Below are 27338 nucleotides of genomic sequence, written 5' to 3'. Positions count from 1 at the left end.
TGAGAGTTGGGTCAGATTGCAAGGGCAAATAGGTGTCAACATCAGAAAGGATCCTCTGCATCTCATTGTTATAGGAGTCTTTGTCCAAAATGACAATAGCTCCGCCTTTGTCGGCGGGGCGTATGATAATGTCTTTCCTCCTACATAAAGCCTCAATTCCCATTTTAACCTCAAATTCAGGTTGTACTGTTCTCATTCTTAGATTGGCTAAATCCTTCAGTACTAAATCCTTAAATATGGCCACATTCGGTGCTGAATTTCCAGGAGGGTTAAACAGTGATGCATTCGACAAACCCGAATGTACCACTGTGGAGGCCTCTCTAGCTAATTGTCTAGATGGATTACTCAGAATATACCGTTTAATGTTGAGTTTACGGGTATATTTCTGCACATCTATAAATGTCTGGAATTTATTCAAATTCCACGGTGGCACGAATTTTAAACCTTTATTTAAGGTAAAAAGTTCTTGTCTGGAGAGTTCTTTGGTACTTAAATTTATGATTCCATTTGTGTCTAAAGCCTCCTTCTTTTTGGGGTAAAGTTTCCTCCCCCCTCTGCACCCTCTCTTGCGTCGCCGTTTCGTTTGGTTCTTCCTCTGCCTGCCACCTGAAAATCCCGTCTAAAACGGTTATTTTCTTGTTGGCTATGAGGAGGATCAAAGATATTCTGATTACCATTTAGACTGGATATAGAACCCTCCATGGTCCGTGCCAAAGGGGAAAATCTGTTACTAGTTCCACTTTCCCGACCTTGTTGTTCCTGTTCAACTATTCCCTCACCATATCTCTGTCCACCCCGATGGACTTGCTGATTGCGATGGTAATACCCACCATCATGGTCCTAGTGGGTCTCACGACCCCTATGTTGTCTCCAGGATGGGGATGGGTTATGGTGTGTTCGGGGGAGAGATCCTTTACTCCTACCCCTACCTCTTACATGGTTAGGATGTTGCTGTACATCCCTACCTCTAGGGTGGGGAAAGTTGTGGGGAATCACTAATTGATTCTCTCTCCGTGGTTCCTGGGTAATAGGTATAGATTGTAAGTTTAAATTAGATTTAAATAAGTGCGTGTGATCAGAGTAAAGACCCCACGTGACAAATTAAATCGTGGCGCTATCACTCAATACATCTCTACCACCTCTAAGGTGGAAAAGTAAACCTAACACACACCTTATGATCAGTGCCTCCCTGTGTATATTGCAAAGAAATATAAAATATAAACAATTATGATGATGCGTGCAATAGTGCTATAATGAAAACATACTATTGATAAGTTCACACCAAAAAATGTGTCAAATCACCACGAAATAAACAATAAATGTGACTTGGTGTCAATATCTCTCAGATGCTGTTGTATATATATAAATCCATCAAGTCCGTGAGCATCCCCGCACACTTCTATACGAATGACTGTGTAAATAAAGTCTCTTCAATATCACACAAGTGTGCCAACACGTGTCCACATCAGTGCTAAAGTAAAAAAACTGGTGCATCCACAAATTCCTTATTTATAGGAGTGTGATTTCTTCTAGTGCAATCTTCCACCACACCTCTGTGTTCAGTGACCACTCTCCCAATGGACAGCCACTCACCAGCTCCTCATGCCTCCACTTGCGTGTGAGGCTAAAAGACATAGATGTCCATTTCTATTGGCAGGGTTTAAATCTTATCCATCCGGAAGATCATTCCATGTGAAGACAAGAAAAACTTCCAATAGTGTAATACTGTAAAACTCTTTTAATAAATCACACTAAAGAAACCACTTCAACAGTTTCACTCACATTGTGTAAAAAAATGTAAAACCACAGCAAACTCCACAGCAATCTGTCAGGTGTAATCTCAACCGGCTGCTAAGATCAATCTCTCAGGGGGGTATGCGGTCACGGCGGACCCTCTATGAGCTAGCGTATAGGAAGTATCTCTCACCCTCTCCCCGCTTGCCTCTTAGATAGATTACGCCGTCTCCCCCACTCGGTAATCCGTGCAGCTAACCTCCTTCTGTCACACGTACGTGGTGTTATCCTGTATACGGCCACGCCCCGTGGCCGTATACAGGATAACACCACGTACGTGTGACAGAAGGAGGTTAGCTGCACGGATTACCGAGTGGGGGAGACGGCGTAATCTATCTAAGAGGCAAGCGGGGAGAGGGTGAGAGATACTTCCTATACGCTAGCTCATAGAGGGTCCGCCGTGACCGCATACCCCCCTGAGAGATTGATCTTAGCAGCCGGTTGAGATTACACCTGACAGATTGCTGTGGAGTTTGCTGTGGTTTTACATTTTTTTACACAATGTGAGTGAAACTGTTGAAGTGGTTTCTTTAGTGTGATTTATTAAAAGAGTTTTACAGTATTACACTATTGGAAGTTTTTCTTGTCTTCACATGGAATGATCTTCCGGATGGATAAGATTTAAACCCTGCCAATAGAAATGGACATCTATGTCTTTTAGCCTCACACGCAAGTGGAGGCATGAGGAGCTGGTGAGTGGCTGTCCATTGGGAGAGTGGTCACTGAACACAGAGGTGTGGTGGAAGATTGCACTAGAAGAAATCACACTCCTATAAATAAGGAATTTGTGGATGCACCAGTTTTTTTACTTTAGCACTGATGTGGACACGTGTTGGCACACTTGTGTGATATTGAAGAGACTTTATTTACACAGTCATTCGTATAGAAGTGTGCGGGGATGCTCACGGACTTGATGGATTTATATATATACAACAGCATCTGAGAGATATTGACACCAAGTCACATTTATTGTTTATTTCGTGGTGATTTGACACATTTTTTGGTGTGAACTTATCAATAGTATGTTTTCATTATAGCACTATTGCACGCATCATCATAATTGTTTATATTTTATATTTCTTTGCAATATACACAGGGAGGCACTGATCATAAGGTGTGTGTTAGGTTTACTTTTCCACCTTAGAGGTGGTAGAGATGTATTGAGTGATAGCGCCACGATTTAATTTGTCACGTGGGGTCTTTACTCTGATCACACGCACTTATTTAAATCTAATTTACACTATTTGTTTACATTAAGTGGCAGCTGCAGGTAGGAACTTTTAACTAGGTGATTAAGATCATCATTGTTAACCATCTTTAGCGCAGTGGGGGTTGACCTAGTATAGGAGGGATTGTTTAACCTAGGATAACCGCATATTCATAGATTGTAAGTTGCTCGTGGTGGTATTGGCAGCCGGAAGATCAGAGGGAGAGGGGATCTGCCATTTAAAGACTAAGTTATCTTTATAGTCTTTAATGTCCCTGTTATATTTTCTCCTCTTTTTCTGTTTTTGTTCCATCTCCTCTTTAATCAGGATGGTTTTAAGTGCCTCTGATCTCCGGACATATTCCTGATCCTCCTTAAAGGGGGCTAATTTACTTCTAATAGTGTTAATTTCTAAATCTAGCATTGTTAGTTTCCTTTTCTTCTTGGCTACCAAGAATTGTAGAAAACCAACCCCCGCCTCGTTAAAAAATTTAAACCATTCTCCTAATTCATTATCCTCTTTCTGGGGATTGACCTCCCACCTGAGGCTCCTCGGGACCATATTTTCTTTTTTTTTTTTTTTTTTTAAATCTTTTTATTATTTTGCAAAAAAGAAAAAACAATACAACATCAAACAACCAGACGGGCAACATACCCATCCTCGAATCTGCCACGTAGGGCTGTACATTGACTAACATGTTCTACTATTCCCTGAGCTCCCTCCCCCCCCCCCCCCCCCCAACCCGACCATCCGTCACGGCTGCAGTAATTGAATAAGACATTTATACCCTGGATATATACATTTATGTTGTCCTCTGTATTACACAGTACTGTCCACACTTTTTATATATATAGAAAACACATACCAGGAGATACTAACAGCTTCAATAGAATAAGGACATCAAAAACTAATGACTACATCTCTCCCCCACCAGGCCCACTTTATAATATTAATTCACTAACCTACAGCATATTTGTTACTTAGCCTACCGTTCCTGTTGAATCCAACCATGGCTGCCAAACTTTTGAGAATTTCTTTGGGCAACCTCTGAGTCTATATGTAGCCTTATACAAGGGTATGACCGAGTTGACCAAACCCTTCCAAAAGGAAAGAGTGGGTGCCGCCGTGTTCTTCCATTTCAGTAAGATAGCCTTTTTACCATAGAATAGGCTTATATTCAATAGAGTGCGGTGTGCCAAGGATGGCACCACTTCCTCCACCAACCCAATGAGGCATACTCTGGGTGTCAAGGGTACTGGGATACTGAGCACTTCTGTCAGACAGTCTGAAACCTCCCTCCAGAATGTATGTATTTCCGGACAGTCCCAAAAAATGTGTTTCGCATCTGCCGGGGAAAACATACATCTCCAGCACTTTCCATCTGATGATGGAAATATCCGCAACAGCCGAGCTGGAGATAAATAGATGCGGTGGAGAAATTTGAATTGGATCAGCCGATCACGAGCCGAAACTAGGTTTTTAAATGGGTGGTCCCACATATCATCCCAGTCTTCTCCTTGTAATTCTGGAACCTCTCTTTCCCATTTTTCCCTGCATTTAACCACCCCACTCGGTGTTTTCTTAAATAGAGATTTATATACGGTTGATAGTGGTTTGGGCAAGTCTTCATCTTTTAATATAAGTTCTAGTGAGGAAGGGAGACATTCCACCCCTCGATTCCCGAACTGCGCCCCGAAAGCATGGCGCAGCTGGAGAAATCGAAAAAAGGTAGAGTTTGGAAGGTCGTGTCTTGCCTTAAGCTGATCAAAAGGAAGAAGCTCTCCCTCCCTGACTATATCCTCCAGTTTCTTTACACCCCTACCAGACCACACAACAGGGTCTGGAATGGAGCAGAAATGCGGCAGATTTGGGTTAAACCATAATGGTGCAGACGGTGTAACACCCACATAGCTAGGGGACACTAAAGTAGTTGCAACCTCCCAAGCTTTAATAGTGGCTCTCATAGAAGTAGTCATGGGTAACCCCGACTTTGGCCCTCTGTATAGTGCTAAGCTCAAACTTTCATACGACCCTACATAGGCTGCTTCCAGAACATTAGCAGAGTCACCAGCCTCTGCCATCAGCCAGCGTCTGGCAAAAACCATTTGCCCCGCCAAATAATATTTTTGCCAGTCTGGAAGTGCCAAACCTCCCTGTCCCCACGGTTCTTGAAGGGACTTTAAACTTATCCTTGGTGCCTGTGGGTGCCATATGAAAGACCCAATGATACCATTGAGAGTGGAGTAAAAAGATTTCGGTATCCAATTAGGGGAATGGCGCAGAAAATACAGAATGACAGACAAAAATTTCATCTTTAATAGACTCACCCTTCCCATAAGCGACAGTGGTAACTTCTGCCATAATTGAACTTTGTGTTTTAGTCTGGTCACTAGGGGGAGGAGATTTAGCTTCATGTAATCGTGTATGTTAGCCGTGACCCTGACCCCTAAATACGTGATAGTGGAAACCCACTGTAGCGGGAGTGTATTGTCTCTTACACCCTGTGCCCCATGTCCTAATGGTAATATAGATGACTTGCCCCAGTTCACTCTCAAGCCAGAGAAGATAGCAAATCTGTCAAGAATCTCAAGAGCAGCTTTTAAAGAAGGCCCCGGATCTCGGAGGAACAGCAGCAAGTCATCCGCGTAGAGCGCCACGCTCTCCCGAATTGTCCCCACCTGAATTCCTCCCACCGCATCAGATCGCCTTAGTGCCCTGGCAATAGGTTCCATCATCATTGCAAACAGGAATGGGGAGAGAGGGCACCCCTGTCTAGTGCCCCTGTTGATTTTAAAAAATTTTGAGGTTGACATTCCCAGCCTTATTGCCGTCTGGGGTTTACTGTATAACATTGCCAACCAGCGACAGAACACAGGACCAAAACCCAAAGTTTCTAATACTCTATGCATATATCCCCAATCCACTGTGTCAAAGGCCTTTTCAATGTCTATAGAAACAATAACCCTTGCCGGATACTCAGGTGCTTCCATCTGAATATGTGTAAATAGTCGTCTCAGGTTTGTGTCCGTTGACATACCAGGCATAAAACCCGTCTGATCTATATCAATTATCGTTGGGAGGACCTTTGCTACCCGCATAGCTAAAATTTTGGCAAGAATCTTCAGATCCATATTTAGGAGTGCTATGGGGCGATATGAGGAACATTGCATAGGATCCTTTTCCGGCTTCAGAAGGAGTACCATATATGCCTCCATCATGGATGCCGGCAAAGTACCCTGTTCGCAGCAGAAGGCAAAAAGCTTTGTCAACCTGGGGGCCACTTGAGATAAATATGACTTATAGAAGTCCGCCGGGATCCCATCCGGTCCCGGCGCCCTCTTAGGGGGAAATGTCAGAATGGCAGACTCCACCTCCAATACAGAGATAGGTTCATCTAAGGATGCTGCATCAGATTCTGATAATTTGGCCATATTAAGGGTCTGCAATAATTCATCCAACTCACTAATGTTATAATGTGGTATAGGAGAATACAATTTTGAGTAAAAACGTACAAATTCCTCTAGAATGCTTTCTGGTTCAGTTATGAGAGTCCCACCCTCCCCTTTCACCACCGGAACACTAACCGGTGCCTTTTGGTCAGCAACCATATTAGCCAGGAGCCTACCATTCTTATCTCCTTCAGCAAAAATGACCTCCGCCCTTTGTTTAATTTCTTTTCCAGCCATAGCTTTAAAATGTAAATCAATCGAGCGTCTTGCTTCTAGAAGCGAGAGATACCCCTGCTCGGAAGGAGAGTCTGCCTGCACCTGTGCTGCCTCCCGTTCCTTGGCAAGAAGAGCCTCCCCCTCAGATTTTAGGTCTTTTTTTGCTGAACTGATAGCCGATATGCATTCCCCTCTAATCACTGTTTTGAAGGCATCCCATTCAATGTTGGGGTTGACTGAACCTTCGTTACATTCCCAATATGTTTCTACTGATTTTTGAACATGTGTACACACTTGCTCCTCCAGTAACCAGTCAGGTGATAACCTCCAGCACCCTTTTTTAGATCCCGAAGGAAACTTTATGGTGAGCAGAAAAGGATTATGATCAGAAACTCCTCCCGACAAGTACTCCGCTGCACACACATACCTCAACAAGGATGCGTTTCCGAATGCTAAATCAATCCTTGCTGAAGACCTGTGCGCCGAGGACAAATGCGAGTAGTCTATACCATCAGGGTTCTTCCACCTCCACACCTCTGTCAACCCAGCCATATCTGCCCAGGAGCGTAATTCCACCGAGGCCGGTCTGGCGGCATTGGAGGAGTCCAGTACTCCGTCCAGAATTGCATTATAATCACCCATTATGAGAACTGGTAAATGAAGAAATGGGGCCAGTGTTACCATAAGATCATACAGAAATTTCACCTGGAATGGTGGAGGCATGTATATATTTACCAGTATGAATTTATGATTATATATTTCTAAGGAGACCGCCACATACCGTCCCCCCGGATCTGTAACCACCCGGTGAATTGTACAAGTTATAGCTTTACTTATTAGTATCGATACTCCTCTTGCATAAGAGGAGTATGTAGCATGGATCGCCCTTTGTATCCATGGTTTTCGCAGGGACAGAATCTTGCCACCCTCCAGGTGAGTCTCCTGGAGGAGGACGATATGTGGCTTCACCTGTTTCAAGTATTGAAAAACCGTTGCTCTTTTAAATTTACTGTTCAAGCCTCTGACATTCCATGATAAAATCCTTACTCTACTATCCATCTAGGAATATTAAGAAATAGAATACCTGTAATATAACTTGTAATTGTGCATTAATTAGTTGAAAAGCCCTATGTGAGGACATGTGTATCATTAGGTACATATATGCAGCATCAGTAGAGCAGCCGTGACAATGGTCTAACAACACCCCCCCTGCTATCATACCAGAACCCAAGGAACCTACGAAAGGGTTCCAACCTAAAAACTGGTAGAACAAAATTTCAATCTCCATCTGAAATTGAAAAAGAAAAAAAGAAAAAAGAAAAAAAAGAAAAAAACAAAGAAAAAAAACAATTGTCTGGTATGCAGCTTGATCCCAGAAACAAACAACCCTTGGAGAGTTCCACCTTGGAAAACGAAAGTTCGGCATCAGTTGAGTAAAGAAAAGTGTCTATGCATTTCCAGGAGGTCTCCGGCAGCAGTTTAAATAAGGGACAGCTTGCACCCGACCACCCGTGTAGAACAGACCGACGGTAGAAAACAAAAAATATCACGAAAAAGTAATCAGGAACACAGTTGCAGTGAGGATTCCATTCCCTTCCCATCTTAAGAGACTCAGGATCAAATTGGGAAAACAGAGAAAGTAGACAGGGTATGTCTCCCTTCGGTATTCCGAGATGACATATCGATCAATAGGGGGTCACCCCCCCACAGCAATCCACAGTCGCCACGAAGTCCCACTGTAAGTCAGCCCGGAACATCAAATCGGAGGATAACTAAACTCCAGCAAAAAAATATACGTGAATAGAAAAAAAGAAAAGAAAGTAAAGTAAAGAAACCCCCGAAACATGTTACTGAGTCAACCGACAGTGCTTGAAACATTATGGGTTTGCATCCAGCCAGTCACATGCCTCTTGTGGGGTATCAAAAAACTTTACAGAGCCTTTATATTGCACTCGGAGACGACTTGGATACAACATGCTATATTTCAATTCTTTTTCTCTGAGCCTTCTCTTCACATCCGTGAAAGATCTACGTCTGCGTTGCGTTTCCGCCGAGAAATCTGGAAACAGCATAATTCTGGCATTTTCATACCTGAGATCCTGGTGCTTCCGTGCCTCGGCCAGTAACATGTCCCTGTCTTTATAATTTAGAAAGCGTACCAGGAACGGACGGGGGGGGGCTCCGGAAGGCCTGGTTCCCGTAGGGACTCTATGGGCCCTTTCTGCCACATATGTTGGGGGCATGTCCCCCAATGATAACAATTGCTTGAAGAATTGTTCTGCAAACGTCGACGGGGATGACCCCTCCACCCCCTCAGGGAGCCCCACCACTCTTACATTATTTCTGCGTTGGCGGTCCTCAGCGTCGTCTGCTCTGTGTTGCAGGGCCCGGACCATATCTTTCAATTCGTGTATCTGGGAGCCTTGTGCATGAGTAGTATCCTCCACTTCGGATATGCGGTCCTCCGCCATTGTTAATCTGCCTCTAATTTTGTCAAGATCATGGCGGATTAAATTACATTCTGATGCCAAGCAGTCTATGCGGGTGACCAGCTCTGACTTCGAAGCGGCTATGGCCTCCAGAATAGGACCCGTGATTGCTGCAGTGTCTAGCTCAATTTCTTGCGGCAGAGAGGGAGATGTCTCCGGGGCCTGCTGTGGGAGAGACTCACGCTGCGCCATCTTCCCTGCCTGTGTCTTGGCGCGCTGTGTAGCCGACACAGGGAGCGTGATAATGTGGGAGGAGCCAGGCGCCATGCTTTCTCGAGACCGCAGCTGCCTCTGATCTAACGGCAGCTGCGAATGCTGTTTAGCCTGCTTCTTCTGGCTCGCGGATGGCATCACTGCGTTCCCCTTCTCTTCCCCTTGATGTGGGGCCGTCAGGCGGCGGGAATTGGGCAGTTGGTCGGGCACAATCAGGATAAAAGAGCGGATACTAGCCGGAGCTCCTGGAGATCACGTCCTAACGCCTTCACATCCGGCCACGCCCCCCGGGACCATATTTTCTTTTATGTATTCTTCTAAATATGCTATATCCCATCTGGCATGTACTTCCGTAATGGTAAGATTTTTTAACCTAAGGAAGCACCCTGCCAAATCATCTCTAGGGTCCTCCTTACCGTCAAAGACACCTACAGTGTCAGTGACCACCTGAGATCTATATTCAAAAATGTCCATTATGGACACACCAGCTGCAAAAACCGTATATCAAAAATACACAACAAAACTCAAAAGAAAAAGAAGTTGCGCTAGGTGCATACAAATTGTGATAGGATGAAAAAATCCTGCTGCTGTGCACTATAACCCCGATATAAGGGCACAAAAAACAAAATATAATACAAAAAGTGCAGCGCTGGACATGTGAAATAAATAGTGAAATTTACTAAACCAGATAATAAATTAGTGAAAATTAATCAACATCAATATATAAAATGATAACCTATAATCATAAATTATAAATTATTTTTAAACGTGAACTTGTGAATGAATAAAAATGGAAAAAAGTTCCTGTAAATAAAACTTATTAAAGGTGCATAAAAGTCCAAAGTAATGGATTTGATGTAATGTAGATTTCAGGAGTGCATCTTCAATAATCAATATTGCCCACCACCGGATAGGTAAATAAAAGGCTTACCAGAAAGCCTGTGACCGCCCTTATTCAGGGGGGTCAAAACAGGCTTAGCAGATATGGGGGGACCACCACAGGGATACTCCAGTTGACACCTGATGGACTGGTGAGTCAGGACTCCTTGTCAGATAACGAGCCAACCGATAACCGTTGTGGATATTCTCCCGAATCCTGTCCTCTCATGGATTTCTCCAGAGCCTCTCCCATCCTCTGGAACTCGCTACCTCTATCTATCCGGCTATCCCCTACTCTTGCTACCTTCAGGCGATCCCTGAAAACTCATCTCTTCAGGAAAGCCTATCACGTCTCCAACTAATCTCCTACCACTTCCACCAGCTCATTCCCCACAGTTACAACCTTTTGTACCACCTGCCCCACCCTATTAGATTGTAAGCTCTTCTGAGCAGGGCCCTCTTAATCCTCTTGTATTGTATTGTATTATAACTGTATTGTCTCCCTTTTATATTGTAAAGCGCTGCGTAAACTGTTGGCGCTATATAAATCCTGAATAATAATAATAATAACTATTGGAACTCGGTTAGCCTTTGGGTTGCTACGACTCCCTCATACCAGACACGCTGAACCCCCTTTAATCCACGTTCATTCCAGGGGGGTTTGCAGAGGAAAACCACCCTCACTTGGCTACAGAGGATTACAGGCTTTGGGAGCAGGAAAACACAAGACAGACAATGGTGAGTCTTCCACAGGCCCTGAGGGAACTCCATGTTCCTCACAAGTTAATAATGGTTCTCTTGTTCTGGATATACTGAGGCAGCTACTTCAGGGAGGTGTTCATATCTCATTACCCAAGATCACAATTCTCTTTGAAATTGATATCCCCTACTTTACAGACTAGATCCAGATTTCTTACATCCAGTACCTGACAATCTGCAGCTCTCTGTACGGCTGTGCCTACACCCTTTCAGAAATGTTTAATGGACAGGTGTCAAGGTCTTTTTTTGACACTTTCCTTAGGCACAACATTCTTGTCTATGCTAGATCCATGATACAAAAAAAATCTTTGTGGCTTTCTATGTGCAGTTCAGTTGCCTCTTATGAGTTTTTTTCCTCATTATGTGGGTTTTCCTTTGAGACAGCCTAGGGGGAGTTTATTGGTCCCAGGTTCCCAATCCCCTCTACTGAGGAGGTTAGTTCCACAACCTAGAGCCCCTGCTACTCACTCCATTTTGTCATGGCATGTACTTCCTGGCTTTGGCCCTCGGGCCTTGCCCTGAGACCAGATTTCCTTCCCTACCTCATCCTTGACTCCAGACCACCAACTCACCTATTTCTGGGTGCTAGACACTTATCCTTCCCTTCTCTAATTTTTAACCATGGTGCTGGGCAACTTTATTGCCAGTTTGGTATTGGGAAAGGTTGCCCCCCCCCCCATTCCCCAGATTTCTTAGGTGGTCCTCTTTCCTCTCCACCTGCAGTCTGTAGGAGATTTGGCACTTACCTGCCTTTCCAACCTTCTTCCCTATTATATGGCTGCTTAGCAGCCTTGCCAGGTGAATTTCTGATATCCCTACTTTCCTAATATTCTATACATTAGCACATTGCATCCCTTGCTTTGGATGCCTCCCTTACAACTTCATTCAGGCAGGTTGACTGCTGTCCTCTGTAGTCTCTAGTAAGATGGCTCCACCTACAGGTCTGATAGGGAACCTCATCCTGAGTTCCCTACTTGTCCTCCATTCTGTACATCCTTCAGTTGGGCCCTGGTTACAGCATTTCAGTTAGGACCCTGTAGGGCCTGGTCAACCTTGTACATCCTCTCCTTATGTGCTGTGTCTCCCTTAGGACATGCCCCATTTTCTCCTAATTCCATAATTCCTTATTGGAAGGTGCCCCTGGCTTCCTCCCTCTACTTCCACCCACCTGTGTGGTCATTTTGCCTCTTTTTACAGGGCTTCTGCTCTTTGGAATTGAGTCCCTCATTCCCTGCCTGAACCCATTCTTCCATTGTTGGGTTCTACAGCACCTATCAGCTATACTCCTTGGATCAGAGCTACTGCCTGCATTATTTTTCACGTTTCTCCCAAACCATTGGTTACTAGGTGACTTTGAGTTTCTGCTGTCGCTTGTGATGCTTCTACTGTTGACAGTTTGTCTGGGTCTATTCGCCCTCTATGTGTTTTTTTGGGGGGTTTTTCCCCTGTGGGCCCATTGCTGCTGTTGTTTTGTATTATTACTCCAAGATACAGGTATGTATATAGATATGTCAAAATTCCTTTTTTCTTTTTCCCAGCAAGCAGTTAAGTTTAGCCAATAAATGATAAAAAAGGAGCCTAGAGCTTCATCTGCTGCCTGGAGGCAGTAAATATTAAATATTCATATGTAAAATTTTGAATTTCCCTGGCTAAAATAATATATTTATTTTAAAAAAATATTTTTTGCTATAATAAAGGAAATATAAAAAAGAAAAAACAGACATTATATATGTTCTCTAACAGTCGAACAATATTAGGGGCCTGTCTTTGAGAGCTTACAAATGAATGAAAAAAGGGCCTTCACATATTTCTACATTAATCCCTTTCAGAGTAGTAGAAGCATTTTACAAAACATAATCACAGTATAGCTTTTCTGTTTTATTTTTCAGTGTCTGTAGTGAAGCTTTGAGTTACTTTTTAACACTTACATCAGAAAGTCACCGAGAGGCCTGGACAAACCTTCTACTACTGTTTCTTACTAAAGTCCTGAAAATCAGCGATGAGCGAGTAAGTACTATCGATGTGTTCTTACAATATCGAGTCAAATGTCATCTCCAGAGCCATTTTCACAATTTAGCTATAGGGCTATTTAGTGATAGTATCTGTGTAATCACTTATGATTTCCAAGTGATACATACTGATTTGGAGACAAACAAGGATTTCTTTTAGTGGTTTTGCCTTCCTGTAGTTATTTTATATTGCATGTTGGAATAATTGTTCACATAAAGTATACAACTAGGCTGCCAGGCAAATGGCTTGAACATTTTAAGCTAAAGTCCTCATTTGCTGGACGTCGGCAGTGAATGTTAAAACAGAAAGTGAAGCAGGTCCTTAAGGAATCATTGAAAAAATTGTGATTGACTGGGCGATACTTGTGGGCCAATATATATATAAATATCCATGTATAATATACAGATAGAAAAGGAAAAAAATATACTTTCCTAATACATCACGTCATGGAGGAGTTAATAATCATGACTATTTGGGTTATGCTGTTACCTTCAGGTGAATGGACACTGGCCAAAAACAGGGCAGGAATCCCTGCACAAGCATAACTACTCCTAGCTCAGTTTTAACTAATGTTCTTAGGTGGTGGATGTGCCTCCCTGGGTCTCTCTGAAGATCTCTTTTGGGATCTCTGATTTCATAACTTCGAGCTGTTCATTACACCCCTGGCAAGACAGAGATGGGCTTTATCTGGATTGATCACTATGGCCAAGAAAGACAGTAACTGGACCCTACATGCAAGAGCTGGGATGGCCTTTTTTATGTCTGCTGGTCATCACTGGACACTGCAGGTAACAAACAATCTTGTGTGTACAGTGTACCCAGTAACTTTACTGGCCGGGTGCTATACAGGTCTAGGGCAGTGATCCCCCTGTAGGGGAGTCAAGCCAAGTCCCTGCAGGGTGCACGCCATAAACGGTGAAGACTGGGCCTACTGGACTAGTACATGCCTCTGAATACTATTGGTGCAGTCCCCCAGGCAGGGTTTCCCTGTGTATGGGATGTTTGTAGAAAATGTCTCAGTGGGATGACATATTCTAGTGGTGGTGTGAAAATGGAGATGTCCTGCACAGCAATGTCATCATGCACAGGCACAATTGTCACGCACAGTACAGGTGCATTTTGCAGCCTCCTGACCCTGCGCAACATGGGGACCCTGTGCATCACACCAGGCTTCAATCTGCTTAGCACCATTCTGCCTCCAAGACTTGCACAGCAGCAAATGCCACTTTCATATTACCAGGTACAACAAGCACTGGGACGCTATTACTAGGGATAACTACCTCATAGATGTGTCTGGCTTAGTCTAACATTCCTTTCAGCTTGGTGGATGCATTTTTCTCAGATTTACAGACCTTTTTAACCCTCAGCAAGCCATGTCCTTGTGAAGGCAGAGAGGTAGGGGGAAGGACAATGGGGGGGGTCCAAAAAACTCGGACAGGGAGAGACAAAGTTTACCTTGCAGTGGCTCCCCAAAGGGTCAGATTAGTTCAGTTTAATTTTGGGGTTGTTGAGGACCCTTGTAGGGGTACCTGGACGACCTGTTCCTCAGGTAACAATCAGCTCAGAAACTGATGTCAAATGTCCAGCAATGGCTCAAATCTTGGAAAGAGTGCTATACCTTCAGAAGTCAGCATAATGTCTAGATTACGTAAGCCTAGTACTGCAGCATGGGCGATGGTACTGCTTGCACAGAAATATCGCCTGCCTCTTCAAGCCCAGATAGAGTCCTTGAGGTCGTTGGGAAGTCCCTCATATGGGGCCTCAATAAAAATGCTGGGGAGGATGGTAGCTGCCTTTGATGCAGTCCCCCATGTCCAGTTTCATTCCAGGGCTTTGCAGCACAATATTGTATTGGTTTGGGACAAACGTCCTTGGATCTGCCAATACTTCTGACTCCCAAGACCAGATCAGCTCTGGAATGCTGTATATACTTACAAATGTTGGATACAGGAAAATCCTTCTGTCCGAGTATTGGAAGGTCTTGAAGACAGATGCCAGGCTATCAGGCTAGGAAGGTATTTATGAGAACCTCTTAGTTCAGGGAATCTGGTCTTCAAAAGAGTGGAAATTGCTGATCAACATCCTGGAACTTTGGGCAATTTAAGTGGCTTTTCTACAATGGTCAGTATAACTTTTGGTTCTCCTCACCAGGGTAAATTTGGACAATGCCATGGCTGTGTGGAATACATCAATCATCAAGGTGGGACAAGAAGTCGCCTTCTTGGTTGTTCACCAGGATAAGTCAGGGCATTGCATCTTTTTATCCTAATTGTAAGCATCCTAAGGAAAAAGGTGCTTTACTTTGCAGATAATGATCAAGTTGTTTGAGTTTTTCTGAAGTCTACAGCTTCATTTCAACGGTCTGATTCCCTATTTGATCTGCCTGAAGGGTCAGGCTGCTGCTCAAACCAGTATTAGTAGATGGATGTGCCAGCTCATTTCTCAGGCATATGGAATCAGGGGCAAGGTTCTTCCTTTCGCGGGCAAGGCTCATTCCACCTGGACTGTCAGTGCTTTCAGGGCTATTTAACATCAATCATCTGCTGTTCAGTTTTGTAAGGCTGCCAACTGCTCTTCTCTTCACACATTTATGAAGTTCTACCAGGTAGATGTTCATACCTCTGGGACGTCAGTATTGGTCAGAAGGTCTTGTGTTGTTCCTCCTTGTTCTGATTTGGGCATGTTGGCCTTGTTGCCGTGTTGCCCACCCCTCATGTTCAATGCTTTGGAACATCCCAAGTATTCATGAAAATTAACTCCTATGTGTCCTGTAATGCATGAACATTGAGAAATCTTGGAGAACTTCATGGGACACAGAAATCTGCCCCCTCTTGGCTGTCCTCATTGCTTGCTACAAAAATGAGGCTTAGGTGAGCTGGGACTTTTTTTTTGACCAGTGTCCAATCACCTGAAAACTACAGTATAACCCAAGTAGTCATGAATATTAACTCTTCCGTGATGTACTCCAAGTAAATGATATTACAGGTATAACAAAAATGTTAATGTTTCCTGTTTTGACCTGTGATAGTTGTAAAATGGCTAGTGTTATTATGGGTACACTGTATACATTTTATTCTGCTACTCATCCTTTTTATCCCAAGACATAGATTCTATTGATGTCATAATTTGTCATTTGTTTTTCTTGCCAACTTCTAATGGGGGAGTTTTTACCAAGGCAGTACACTGGAAGAAAAATACATGAAAGGTTTAATTACTAAAAGAAGACTATAAAGATTTTTTAATGATGTCAACAAAAAAGAAAGGAGCCAATTACAGGTTATTTATGGGCTTGAACTGGGCCACGACATCATAGAATTGTTGAACACAGAAGCAAATTTTTTTTTTTTACATATTTGTATGGCCAATCTCATGTATGACTAGAAACTGTCATTTTCAGTATTGTCTGATATTTATTGCCTGCACAAGTATACAGGAGTTTGTATGTATATTCAAAATTGTCTGTTCTCTAAACTTGTTAAATGGAGTGACTCTTGTACCTTCAAACAATGTAAAAAAAATGAAAACTGATATATATATATACAAATATAACCGCACATACTAATGGTTTCATTTTCTATTTACTTGCAGTTTAAAGCTCATGCCTCCTGTTATTACCCCCTGCTGTGTGAAACCATTCAGTTTGACTTGATCCCAGAACTGCGTGCAATCCTCAGAAGGTTTTTCCACCGAATTGGGCTTGTTTTTAAAATCTCCCTACCCCCAGATCAGGACCAAGACAGGTCAGGACAAAACATGGAGCTTACCGACTTACCGTTCCAAGGGGACAAAAGACAGAAAGCCAATCATGAAGAGAACCTCTGAACCTGAAACAATTTTCTATTGTGATTTTAATGGTACAGCTGCTGAATATGATGCTTCATTACACTCCAGACTGTCTTGTAGTAGACACTGTCCCCTTACTGGATCATTTCTAGCACACAGCTGGTTTGTCTTTGTCCAGAGCCCTAACTGCTGTATAAAGTACAGCAGATAAGGAGAAAACATGAAACCTATTTGCGCCATATAGAACTTGTGAAAGCTCTAATCTATAAAGGGGGTGAATGGCCGAATTCACCTCTCCTTACTAATCCTTTAGGATGGAAGAATTAAGCCCATACCACAGAGAAGAGTACAAGAAATCGGATGTTGCTATTTTATGTTGCACTCTGTTAATCAAAGAACTTTTAAACATCTGTGAAGTAAAACATGTACAGATGTGCAGGTCTGTAATATAAAAGATAAAACACTATATGCCGATCTTCCTGCGATATTTGATTTTCTCATTTCCTCACTGATTTGCTGCAGATCCCATTATTTTATCATTTATGGAATGCACTAGGTTTTTTTGAGATTTAAAAGAATAAATATTTTTTTAGTTTTCTTTAATACTCTATTTTAGCCCTGATGTTACTGCTGCTGACTTTTCCAAGCAGAGGCTGACAATACTGCATTGAGTTCTCTGTAAAATAATAGTAGGGCTTTGAATAAAATGAGCGATTTTCCTCTCGGGCGGCCTGGGACTTGAATCAGCATAGCCAAGTCTAGGTTGCATCTGCTGTTATTATAATGACAATGCTCCCTCGTTTGATGTAGATTTTACTCTGTACAGAAATTAATGTTAAATATATTAAAAGTAACAAATCTGGCTTTGGTTTGGCCTGTGGGAAACCTAATTTTTTGGGGTGGGAATGGAGGGGGGGGGGGGTTATATCACTACTGTGAATTGTGCTTCAATGGTAACAAAACAAAGAAACAGATTCTTGTTGAGTATTCCTTCTTGCGGTGGATGTAGAATTATTATTGGAAAAAATGTACATGGTACAGATCTGTAAAGTTTTCTATGTAAAATTCTGTACAACTTTCTGTACTATATTGGTTCTCATCTGGTATATTCTAATCAGGTTATAGGTCAATAAAGTTTTTGAATTCTTTCATCATTGCAAACCAAGACAGAGTCCTGATGCCCTTCTTGTGTATCAGGGAGAAAGAATTTGAGCATGTGGATGTCTTTTGACCCGTTTTTTTTTCTTTTTTAAGCCGTTTTTTCCCTCTGAAAAGCTGTAAACTAAAAAACAGGCAGATATTTTTTTTACCTCTTATAAAGCTTTGCACAGCTGTGATTTTTGTTTCCTATTCTAATACTATAACATGCTGTAGTTTTGATCCAAGTGACCGTTTTTTGGACAGACCAATTTGCTATTTTCCACTTTCATGTCGCAGCCTTCAAAGCTTGCAAAAAACAACCCCTTCCTCCCCAACCATATATTTTCTGAAGCACATGAACTATAGAAGGTAGGGCTAGTTTTTTACATACCATATTACTTTCCTAAATGTTCATCATGTTTTTTTTTGTTCAACAAGTTTTTATTTAATTTTTTTTAGAACAGTTGACAAAAACAAAGAAGCAAAACAGCACATTTCATATACGTGACATGGCAAAGCTGCACATAACCAGGCAATGTGCAGCAAAACAGCTCACCAAACACATAGATACAAAAGACAGTTAACAAGGGATTCCTCCTCTCCTTTACAGCCAAGGAAGCTGCCAGTTGGAATGGTGCTGGACATGTGATCCGTTATGACACCAGCTATTTGATGGCTTGACAGTTTGAGAGAAAAAGTACTTGTGATGGATATCATTCATGGCATGCTTTGAATGCAACTGTTTTGGGAAGCTGTTCATTGATGTTACGATGATCAAAATTCTTCAGTATCTTAAATCACTGACCCAGAACAAGTATTTTAAGCATACGTAAGGGCAAAAAAACATCTACAGTACATTTCTGCAATACATGCACGTTTCCCCAAGTCTTATTAATTTAAAGGCTATGCGAGTACAGAAAAATGCTTGAAGATCTGCCAGAATTGCATTTAGCTCTTTTGATTTGGCCTCACAACACTGCATTTTTGTGGACTGAATATTTACAGGCATGCCCAGTTTTCACTTGCCATTCTGTCATCAGATCTGAATTCAGTCAGACACCATGGAGGTGGCATACATCAGTCATCAGGGATGAACTAGAAGCCCCGCTGTTGCAAGAGAGGCACAATTTATCCTGTCTTGGGCATAACTTCTCATTTCAGGCCTTACCAGCTGTGTACATTCTACGTGTGAACTGGCAGGCAAACCTATTCAGTCATCAGCTCCTGGACCTGAGAGAGTGGTCTTTACACCCAGAGGTTTTCCAGGACCTGTGTCACAAGTGGGGACACTGGATGTGGATCTCCTGGCCTTCAGGTTTAACAACCTGCACAGGTTTGTATCCAGGTGTCAGCAGTGCATGCTCTGATGGCTTCATGGAACTAGTACACACTTATCTATGCCCTTGCTTCCCTGAAACTTCTCCCTAGTCTTTTCAACAGGTTCAAGATGAAGGGCATTCCAGTGATCCTTATTGCTCTGGATTGGTCCAGATAGATATAGTAAGACTTCTAGCAGATGTACCGTGGGGCCTAATATACTACTTCTCATTCTCTGGCTTTATCGGCATGGTTGTTGATGCCCAGGTTCTAAAAGACATGGGCATCTCTGAATCTGTGATTCCTGCAATGCTTATAACTAAGAAGTCCACTTTCCACAAGGTCTACCATTGGTCATGTAATGCTTACTTCATATGGTGTGAGTCTTGGCGTTTTTGTCCCAGGAAATGCTCAGTGGAACTGATGTTCTCCTCCTTCCTGCAGTTTTTACTATGGTAGTTTCCTTATGATCACCACTACAAGGTACAGTAAGTGTCTGAACTTGGCAGCCTTATCTTGCAAAGACCCCATTTTTTCACATAGGGACAAGGTGGTGTCAAGGCCCAAGCTTTAACTAAGATATTCTCTTCCTTTCACCTTAACCAGGACAATGTTCTTTAGCCCCTTTGTCCGGCTTGGTTCATCAGAGGGAATGTTTTTCTTCATGGTCTGGGTGTGGTTAAGGTTGTGTGAGCTACTGCTTTTATGAAGAACAATTAACTTTTTGTCATTTCAGATGGCCCCTGAAAGGACACTCCCACTTCTAATTACTCCATCTCTGCGATTTAGACAAACTGTTGTTCAAAGGGTTTCCCTCTTTCCTATTAATGCTCACTCTACTAGGTCTGTGATTGTTTCTTGGGCTTTTTGGTATCGGGCAACGGTTTCCCAGATACTGTATGCAAGACTGTCATTTCTTTATCGTACAACATGGGACACAGAGCCTTAAGTAATTACTTAATGGGTTATAGGCCACCTTCAGGTGTTGACACTGGTAAACCCAATCAAAGAAAGTTTACTCCCTATAAAACCCCTTCTACTTCCAGGAGCACATCAGTTTTTTCACCAGTGTCTAAGGTGTTAGTCACGAGTGAAGAAGTGCTCTGAGGAGCTCCAGAAGGGATCCATGCTGGATTTAAATTCCTCCATAAAAAGAAGCCTGGGACCTCGTATCCGAAGCACGAGGTTTTGCCTGTAATGCCTCTCTTTATAGGGCTGGTCCCCAGGAACCCAGGGCCTAGGTCTTGTTAAATTACTTCAAGCTTCCTGATGGGGTGCTTATACAAGGTCCAAGGCAGTTGGACCCCGTTCTTATGGACCCAGTCCTTGAAGGTTTGCTAAACGTAACCCGCCGTGATGGGTGAATGCTGGATTTTCTGTTAATTCAGCAAAATCCTGTGGCGAGGACAAGGTAAGGAAAGAAAACTTAGATATTAAAAACATCTATGCATTTTCTTTCATTATAAGGAAAAGATGTTGTCATGTCTTAAAATCTCCACTAGATGGAGCCTATGCACATACCTTACTCTGTTGTCTTCACTGCTCAGTTCCGTGTCTGGCTGCTCAGCGTGTGGAAGAAGATTTTTTGCAAGTTAAAAAAAAAATCTACAAAAAATGTCTTTTTTTTTTCTTCCCCTGATGGAGCCAGAGGGTTAGGGGGACAGCAGCGCTGCACCCCCTAAATTTAACCCCCCCCCCCGCCGTGGGGGATGTGGAAGGTCCCGCTGTTTTACCACTAAAGTCTGTTACTGTGGCTGTATTTTTCACGTCTGTGCCACACTGCAGGAGGCTCTGGCACCCCTCCCCCCTCATGTTGGGTCTGGGACCTGAAAAACGCCGCACTCAGGTGCCGGAAAAATTTTAAATAGAAAAGGGGGCGGAAACATCCACGAGGACACACAGCAGGCTAAATAGCAGATAAATACAGCTGTGTCAGTCTCTCCTCTGCTGATGAGGAGGAAACAAGCTGCCTGTACACAGGGACACACGAGCTGTGGGACACGTATGGGTTGCAAAACTGGCATTCCTAATTCAGGAAGGACACTCTTTCCAGCACTAGGCTGAACTTTATAGCAACTTTAAAAAAGTCATGACTATTTTCAGCGATTTAGTGCAATGTGTATAGCGCCTCTGTTTTTGTACTTAGGACTATGCCTACCAAAAGAATAAAGGTTTCACCCCCAGGCATTGTGATTTCAAGCTGTATTTCCACGCTGTCATCCTCTCCTGAATTACAAATTATGGCAACTCAGGGTGAGCCATTGGAGCAAATTGATGGTGCAGCTGTCTCTCACATCTCAGCACCTGTATACGTGACTGAAGATGCCCTTTCCTCCTCCCTCCAGGCTTTAATCGCATCCTCTATTCAAATGGATAGGAAGCGTACTAGGTCCCCCTCCCCCACTTCAGCTTTGCAAGGGGAACAGTGGGCACACAATGAGGTTTTACCCTCAATCAATCAGGAAGAAAAACAAACCAATGATTCTTCTGCTGAAGAAACAACGGTAGATGAACCTTTTTTCAGTTTCTCAATCTGAAAGTCTCTGTTTCAGGCACTAGACCGATTAATATCTCAAGGGGTGGTCATACATATACCCACAAAAGAGCAAGGTCTGGGATTTTATTCAAACTTTTTTATGGTACCAAAACCAAATGGAGATGTCAGACCCATTCTAGATCTAAGAAAGCTAAATCAATTCCTGAAGATCCGCTCCTTTCGCATAGAGTTAATCAGGTCCGTAGTTTCTATCCTTTTAGGAAGAGAACTTCTGGCGTCAATCGACATCAGGGATGCATATCTGCATGTCCCTATATTTCCTGCTCATCAAACGTTTCTTCGGTTCAAGTTAAAACAGCAGCATTTTCAATTTTTAGCCCTGCCCTTCGGGCTAGCCACGACACCTCAGGTGTTCACCAAAGTGCTGGCCCCACCTCTAGCCAGGTTAAGGGCACAGGGCATAACAATCGTAGCGTACCTAGACGATCGATTACTTATAGATCAATCAGTGACTCGTTTGGAGCAAAGCGTGCGCACTACAACCAACTATCTAAAAAGTTTGGGTTGGATTCTCAACCTAGAGAAATCTTCCTTAATACCGCTAAGAAAGCTGGAGTACTTGGGTCTGATCATAGATGCAGCCCAGGAAAGGGTGTTCTTGCCTCAAGCATAAATCAACTCCATATTAGAGCTGGTGCGGAGGGTCATGTCAAATGGCAATCCCTCCATTCGCCTTTGCATAAGGTTGCTAGGAACCATGGTAGCTTCATTCGAAGCAGTTCCCTATGCCCAGTTCCATTCAAGACTGTTGCAAAACAGTATCCTGTCTGCTTGGAACAAAACAATTCAAGCTTTAGACTTGCCAATGCGGCTGTCCCCAAGAGTGGCCCAAAGCCTCACTTGGTGGTTATTAACCCAGAATCTGCTGAAAGGAAAATCCTTCAGACCAGTCATCTGGAAAGTGGTAAGGACGAATGCCAGCCTCTTAGGCTGGGGAGCAGTATTAGAGAAGACAACTGTCCAGGGACAGTGGTCAAGAACCAAAAGAATCTTGCCCATCAATATCCTAGAGATTCGGGCAGTATGCCTGGCTCTAAAGGCCTGGACTTTCAGGTTACGGGATTGTCCTGTCAGATTTCAATCCGACAATGCCACAGCTGTGGCCTATATCAATCACCAAGGGGGCACCAAAAGTCTCTCAGCGCAGAGAGGTGAACCATATTCTAACTTGGGCAGAAAGGAATCTTCATTCCGGGAATAGAGAATTGGCAGGCGGACTACTTAAGTCGCCAGCAGTTATTCCCAGGGGAATGGTCTCTTCACCCCGACATATTTTGGCTATTTGTCAAAGATGGGGGACTCCGGACGTGGATCTTCTAGCATCCAGGTTCAACATGAAATTGGTCAACTTTGTGGCCAGAACAAGGGATCCATTCGCATGCGGAACGGATGCGTTAGTGACCCCATGGAATCAGTTCTCACTGATCTATGCATTCCCCTCTATTCAGCTGCTGCATCAACTTCTTTGCAGGATCAAGCTGGAAAGAAAGCCGATAATTCTGGTGGCACCAGCATGGCCCAGAAGGTCATGGTACACAGAAATCGTAAAGATGGCAGTGGAGGGCCCATGGTCCCTCCCACTAACTGTCAGATCTGCTCTCTCAGGGACCGATATTCCATCCTTCCTTATGGTCTCTAAATTTAACGGCTTGGCTATTGAAACCCACATTCTAAAGAAACGTGGGCTTTCCGGGTCAGTTATCTCTACCCTGATTAATGCTATGAAGCCAGCTTCCAGAACTATATATTATAGAGTCTGGAAGGCTTATATTTCCTGGTGTGAATCCAAGGGTTGGCACCCTCGGAGATATATAATAGGCAGAATTCTTGCCTTTCTACAGTTAGGGGTAGAAATGAAATTGGCCTTAGGTACTATTAAAGGCCATGTCTCAGCTTTATCGGTCTTATTTCAAAGACCACTTGCTACTCATTCTCTAGTCTGGAGCTTTATACAAGGGGTGACGCGGCTTAATCCACCCGTCAAACCTCCCTTGAGCCCTTGGGACTTAAACTTAGTTTTGTCTGTGTTACAAAAACAGCCATTTGAACTAATACAACAGATTCCCCTAGTCCTGACAGGGAAGTTATTTTTGGTTGCTATATCCTCAGCAAGGAAGGTTTCAGAATTGGTTGCTCTTTCTTGTAAAGAGCCATATTTGATTTTTCATGAGGACAGAGTGGTGTTACGCCCTCGTCCAGGCTTTTTGCCAAAAGTATTTTCAGGTTTTCACCTGAAGCAAGATATTATCCTGCCATTGTTTTTTCCAAAACCATGTTCCAGGGAAGAAAAGATACTACATTGTCTTGATGTGGTGAGAGCAGTGAAAATCTATTTAAAGAAAACTGCTCAGATTCGTAAGACTGATGTCTTATTTATTCTGCCGGAGGGTCCTAAGAAATGACAGGCAGCGTCTAAATATACTGACGCTAAGTGGATTCGGCAAGTTATAATTCAAACTTATGATTTAAGGGGTAAGATTCCCCCGTTTCAAGTTAAGGCGCATTCTACCAGGTTGGTTAGTGCTTCTTGGGCAGTGTGTCATTGGGCCTCGATGGCTCAGATCTGTAAGGCCGCAACTTGGTCTTCAGTGCATACATTCAGGTGGATGTAAGGAGGTACTAGGATATCTCCTTCGGGCGCAGTGTGCTGCAAGCAGCAGCATAAGATCCTCAAGTCTGGGTGTACCCTGTGGGTTGTTTTCTCCCAACCCTCATGTGGCATTGCTATGGGACATCCCATTAAGTAATTACTTAAGGCTCTGTGTCCCATGATGTAGGATAAAGAAAATAGGATTTTTTTTACAGCTTACCTGTAAAATCCTTTTCTTGGAGTACATCATGGGACACAGAGGTCCCTCCCCTCTTTTTTGGGATATAAGTATATTGCTTTGCTACAAAAACTGATGTGCTCCTGGAGGAGGGGTTATATAAGGGAGTAAACTTCCTTTGATTGGGTTTACCATTGTCAACACCTGCAGGTGGCCTATAACCCATTAAGTAATTACTTAAGGCTCTGTGTCCCATGATGTACTCCAAGAAAAGGATTTTACTGGTAAGCTCTTATAAAAATCCTATTTTCTTTATCATACATCATGGGACACAGAGCCTTAAGTAATTACTTAATGGGATGTTCCATAGCAATGCCACATGAGGGTTGGGAGCAAACAACCCGCAGGGTACACCCAGACTTGAAGACCTTATACTGCTGCTTGCAGCACACTGCGCCCGAAGGAGATATCCTCATAAAAATCCTATTTTGGTCCATGTTCTCTAATTTCTACCAGGTGGACACTACTGCTTCATCTGATACCAGGTCCTTCAAGGTGGCTCTTTGAGCTGCAGGAAGCCCCCAGTTTTCTGTTAGTTTGGGCATGTTAGTGATTGTTTGCTGTTTTGCCCACCCCTCAGTTGGACTGCTTTGGGATGTTCTGAAGGTTGAAGACTTCCTGTATCCCTCAATAAACTCCAAGGAAAGGATTTTACAATAAATACAAAAAAAACTGGACTTTTGACTTTTCGTAAAATCCTTTTCTTTGTCGCACAGTATGGGATACTGAACCTTTAATCATTACAATTGTGTTTTATGAAGTTACCCTCAGGTGATTGAACACTGGCAAAAAAGAAGGCAGCAGAGACCTTTCCCTGTGTACCCCCTCTTAGCTAGCCTTCATTTTTGCTAATGTCCATAGGTGATGAGATAAAACTATGATTCTATGATTTTACAAAACTCTGGTTCAGCCACATTTTGAGTGTGCCATCCAGTTTTGGTCACCAGTCTTCAGGACAGACGTTCTTAAACTGGAGGGTGTCCAGAGAAGGTCAGCAATGCTGATAAGGGGGCTTGAGGACCTCTGTTATGAGGAATAACTACAAACGTTAAACTTCTCCTTGGAGGAGAGACTCTTAAAGAGGGATACGATTGCAATATCCAAACCTTTTATATGGTTACTCTAGCATTGGGAAGTAACCTTTTACCCTAAGGTCTCTGAAGAAGACACATGGTCTAATGAAGTTTGGCAACAAGCCGTTCAATCTTAACCACTTCAGCCCAGAAGATTTTGCCCGTTAATGACCAGGCCATTTTTTGCGATACGGCACTGCATCGCTTTAACTGACAATTGCGCGGTCGTGCGACGCTGTACCCAATCAAAATTGACAACGATTTATGGAATTTTTTTTTTTTTTTTTTATAGCAGGACTGACATTGCGGCGGACAGATCACACACTTTTTTTGGGACCATTGACATTTATACGGCGATCAATGCTATAAAAATGCACTGATTACTGTGTAAATGTCACGAGCAGGGAAGGGGTTAACACTAGGTGGTGATCAAGGGGTTAAATGTGTTCCCTCATGTGTGTTTCAAACTGTGGGGGGATGTGACTGAATGACTGACTGGAGGAAGAGACTGATCGCTGTTCCTAATTACTAGGAACAGAAGATCTGTCTTTCCTCCCCTGTCAGAACGGGGATTTGTGTTTACATACACAAACCCCCATTCTGGCTTTTTGTGGAGCGATCAAGGGTGGACATCGGCAACGCGCATCGGGTCCCCTGCCGTGCAGCAGGCACGCGCGCCTGCTATGGCTCCTAAAGGAGTCGACGTACCAGTACGTCAATTCGCGGGAAGGAGCCGACCTGCCGCCGTATAATGACAGCGGCTGGTCGGCAAAAGGTTAAACTGCATAAGGGGCTCTTTACCATTTGAGTGGTAAGAATGTGGAACTCCATTCCATAGTTGGTGATTTAGGCAGGGAGTGTAGATACATTTTTTAAAAAAAAAACTTAGATTTGTTTCTCAGTGAACACATTGTACAGGGATATTGAAAATGACACACACACACACACACACACACACACACACACACACACACACTCTCACACACACACTCACACACTCACACACTCACACACTCTCTCTCTCTCTCTCTCTCTCTCTCTCTCAGGATGCCTTTATTCAACCCCACCAACTTTGTGACTACTCTACTGGGAGAAGCTTATCTTCTTTCTATAGAGGTTTCTCTTTCCCTCTCTCTAACAAGATGACTCTGCTGTCAAGATTCCTTCTGCACCATATCTATTGTGGCTTCTAGTGTAGCCACCATATCAGTGGACTCCTTCGCAGAACCTTGTGGGGGCCATACCTGAATGCTGCCAGATGGAAGAAGCAAGGCCAGTCTGTAATGTTGCTATATACACTAGGTCGTGCTGTAGACACTACCTTTGGCATCACATGCAGTTGGCTTCAGGGAGCTTTGCAGGGCCAGAGCCGTGGTCTGCATGGTGTCCATCATGGAGGTCTTATATCTGCCCCATCCCTTCATTTTCTGCAGGCAACCTGTAGTGGGTGGGCCTCTCCCACAGTTTTGCTTGCTGCACAATCTATGTACAGAACAGTGATTAGGTCCCTACTTTTACAAGGTTACTACTTTTACAACTAGGCTTACAAAGGCAAGTGATGCATACAAAGTGAATTTAATTCCTTTGAGGCTATAGAGAAATATATAGTGCATCTGGAAAGTA

The 27338-nt window shown here is 43.3% G+C and overlaps 1 protein-coding gene across 1 annotated transcript in view; it reads left to right on the top strand.

Annotated features, from left to right (window-relative positions):
• ARFGEF1 (ARF guanine nucleotide exchange factor 1) overlaps positions 1-17403 on the top strand; it is a 304195-nt gene extending 286792 nt beyond the window's left edge. The window contains exons 38-39 of the mRNA XM_073631773.1: positions 12897-13014; positions 16606-17403. Of these exons, the coding sequence (XP_073487874.1) occupies positions 12897-13014; positions 16606-16839 (352 nt within the window). The 3' untranslated portion in view covers positions 16840-17403. The remainder of the gene's footprint in view (positions 1-12896; positions 13015-16605) is intronic.
• Positions 17404-27338: the final 9935 nt, after the last annotated feature.

This window comes from Aquarana catesbeiana, linkage group LG05 (assembly GCF_042186555.1).
Source record: "Aquarana catesbeiana isolate 2022-GZ linkage group LG05, ASM4218655v1, whole genome shotgun sequence".
Classification (NCBI taxonomy): Eukaryota; Metazoa; Chordata; class Amphibia; order Anura; family Ranidae; genus Aquarana; species Aquarana catesbeiana.
Note: the sequence above shows the minus strand (reverse complement) of the source record. Positions and strands in the feature narration are given on the sequence as shown.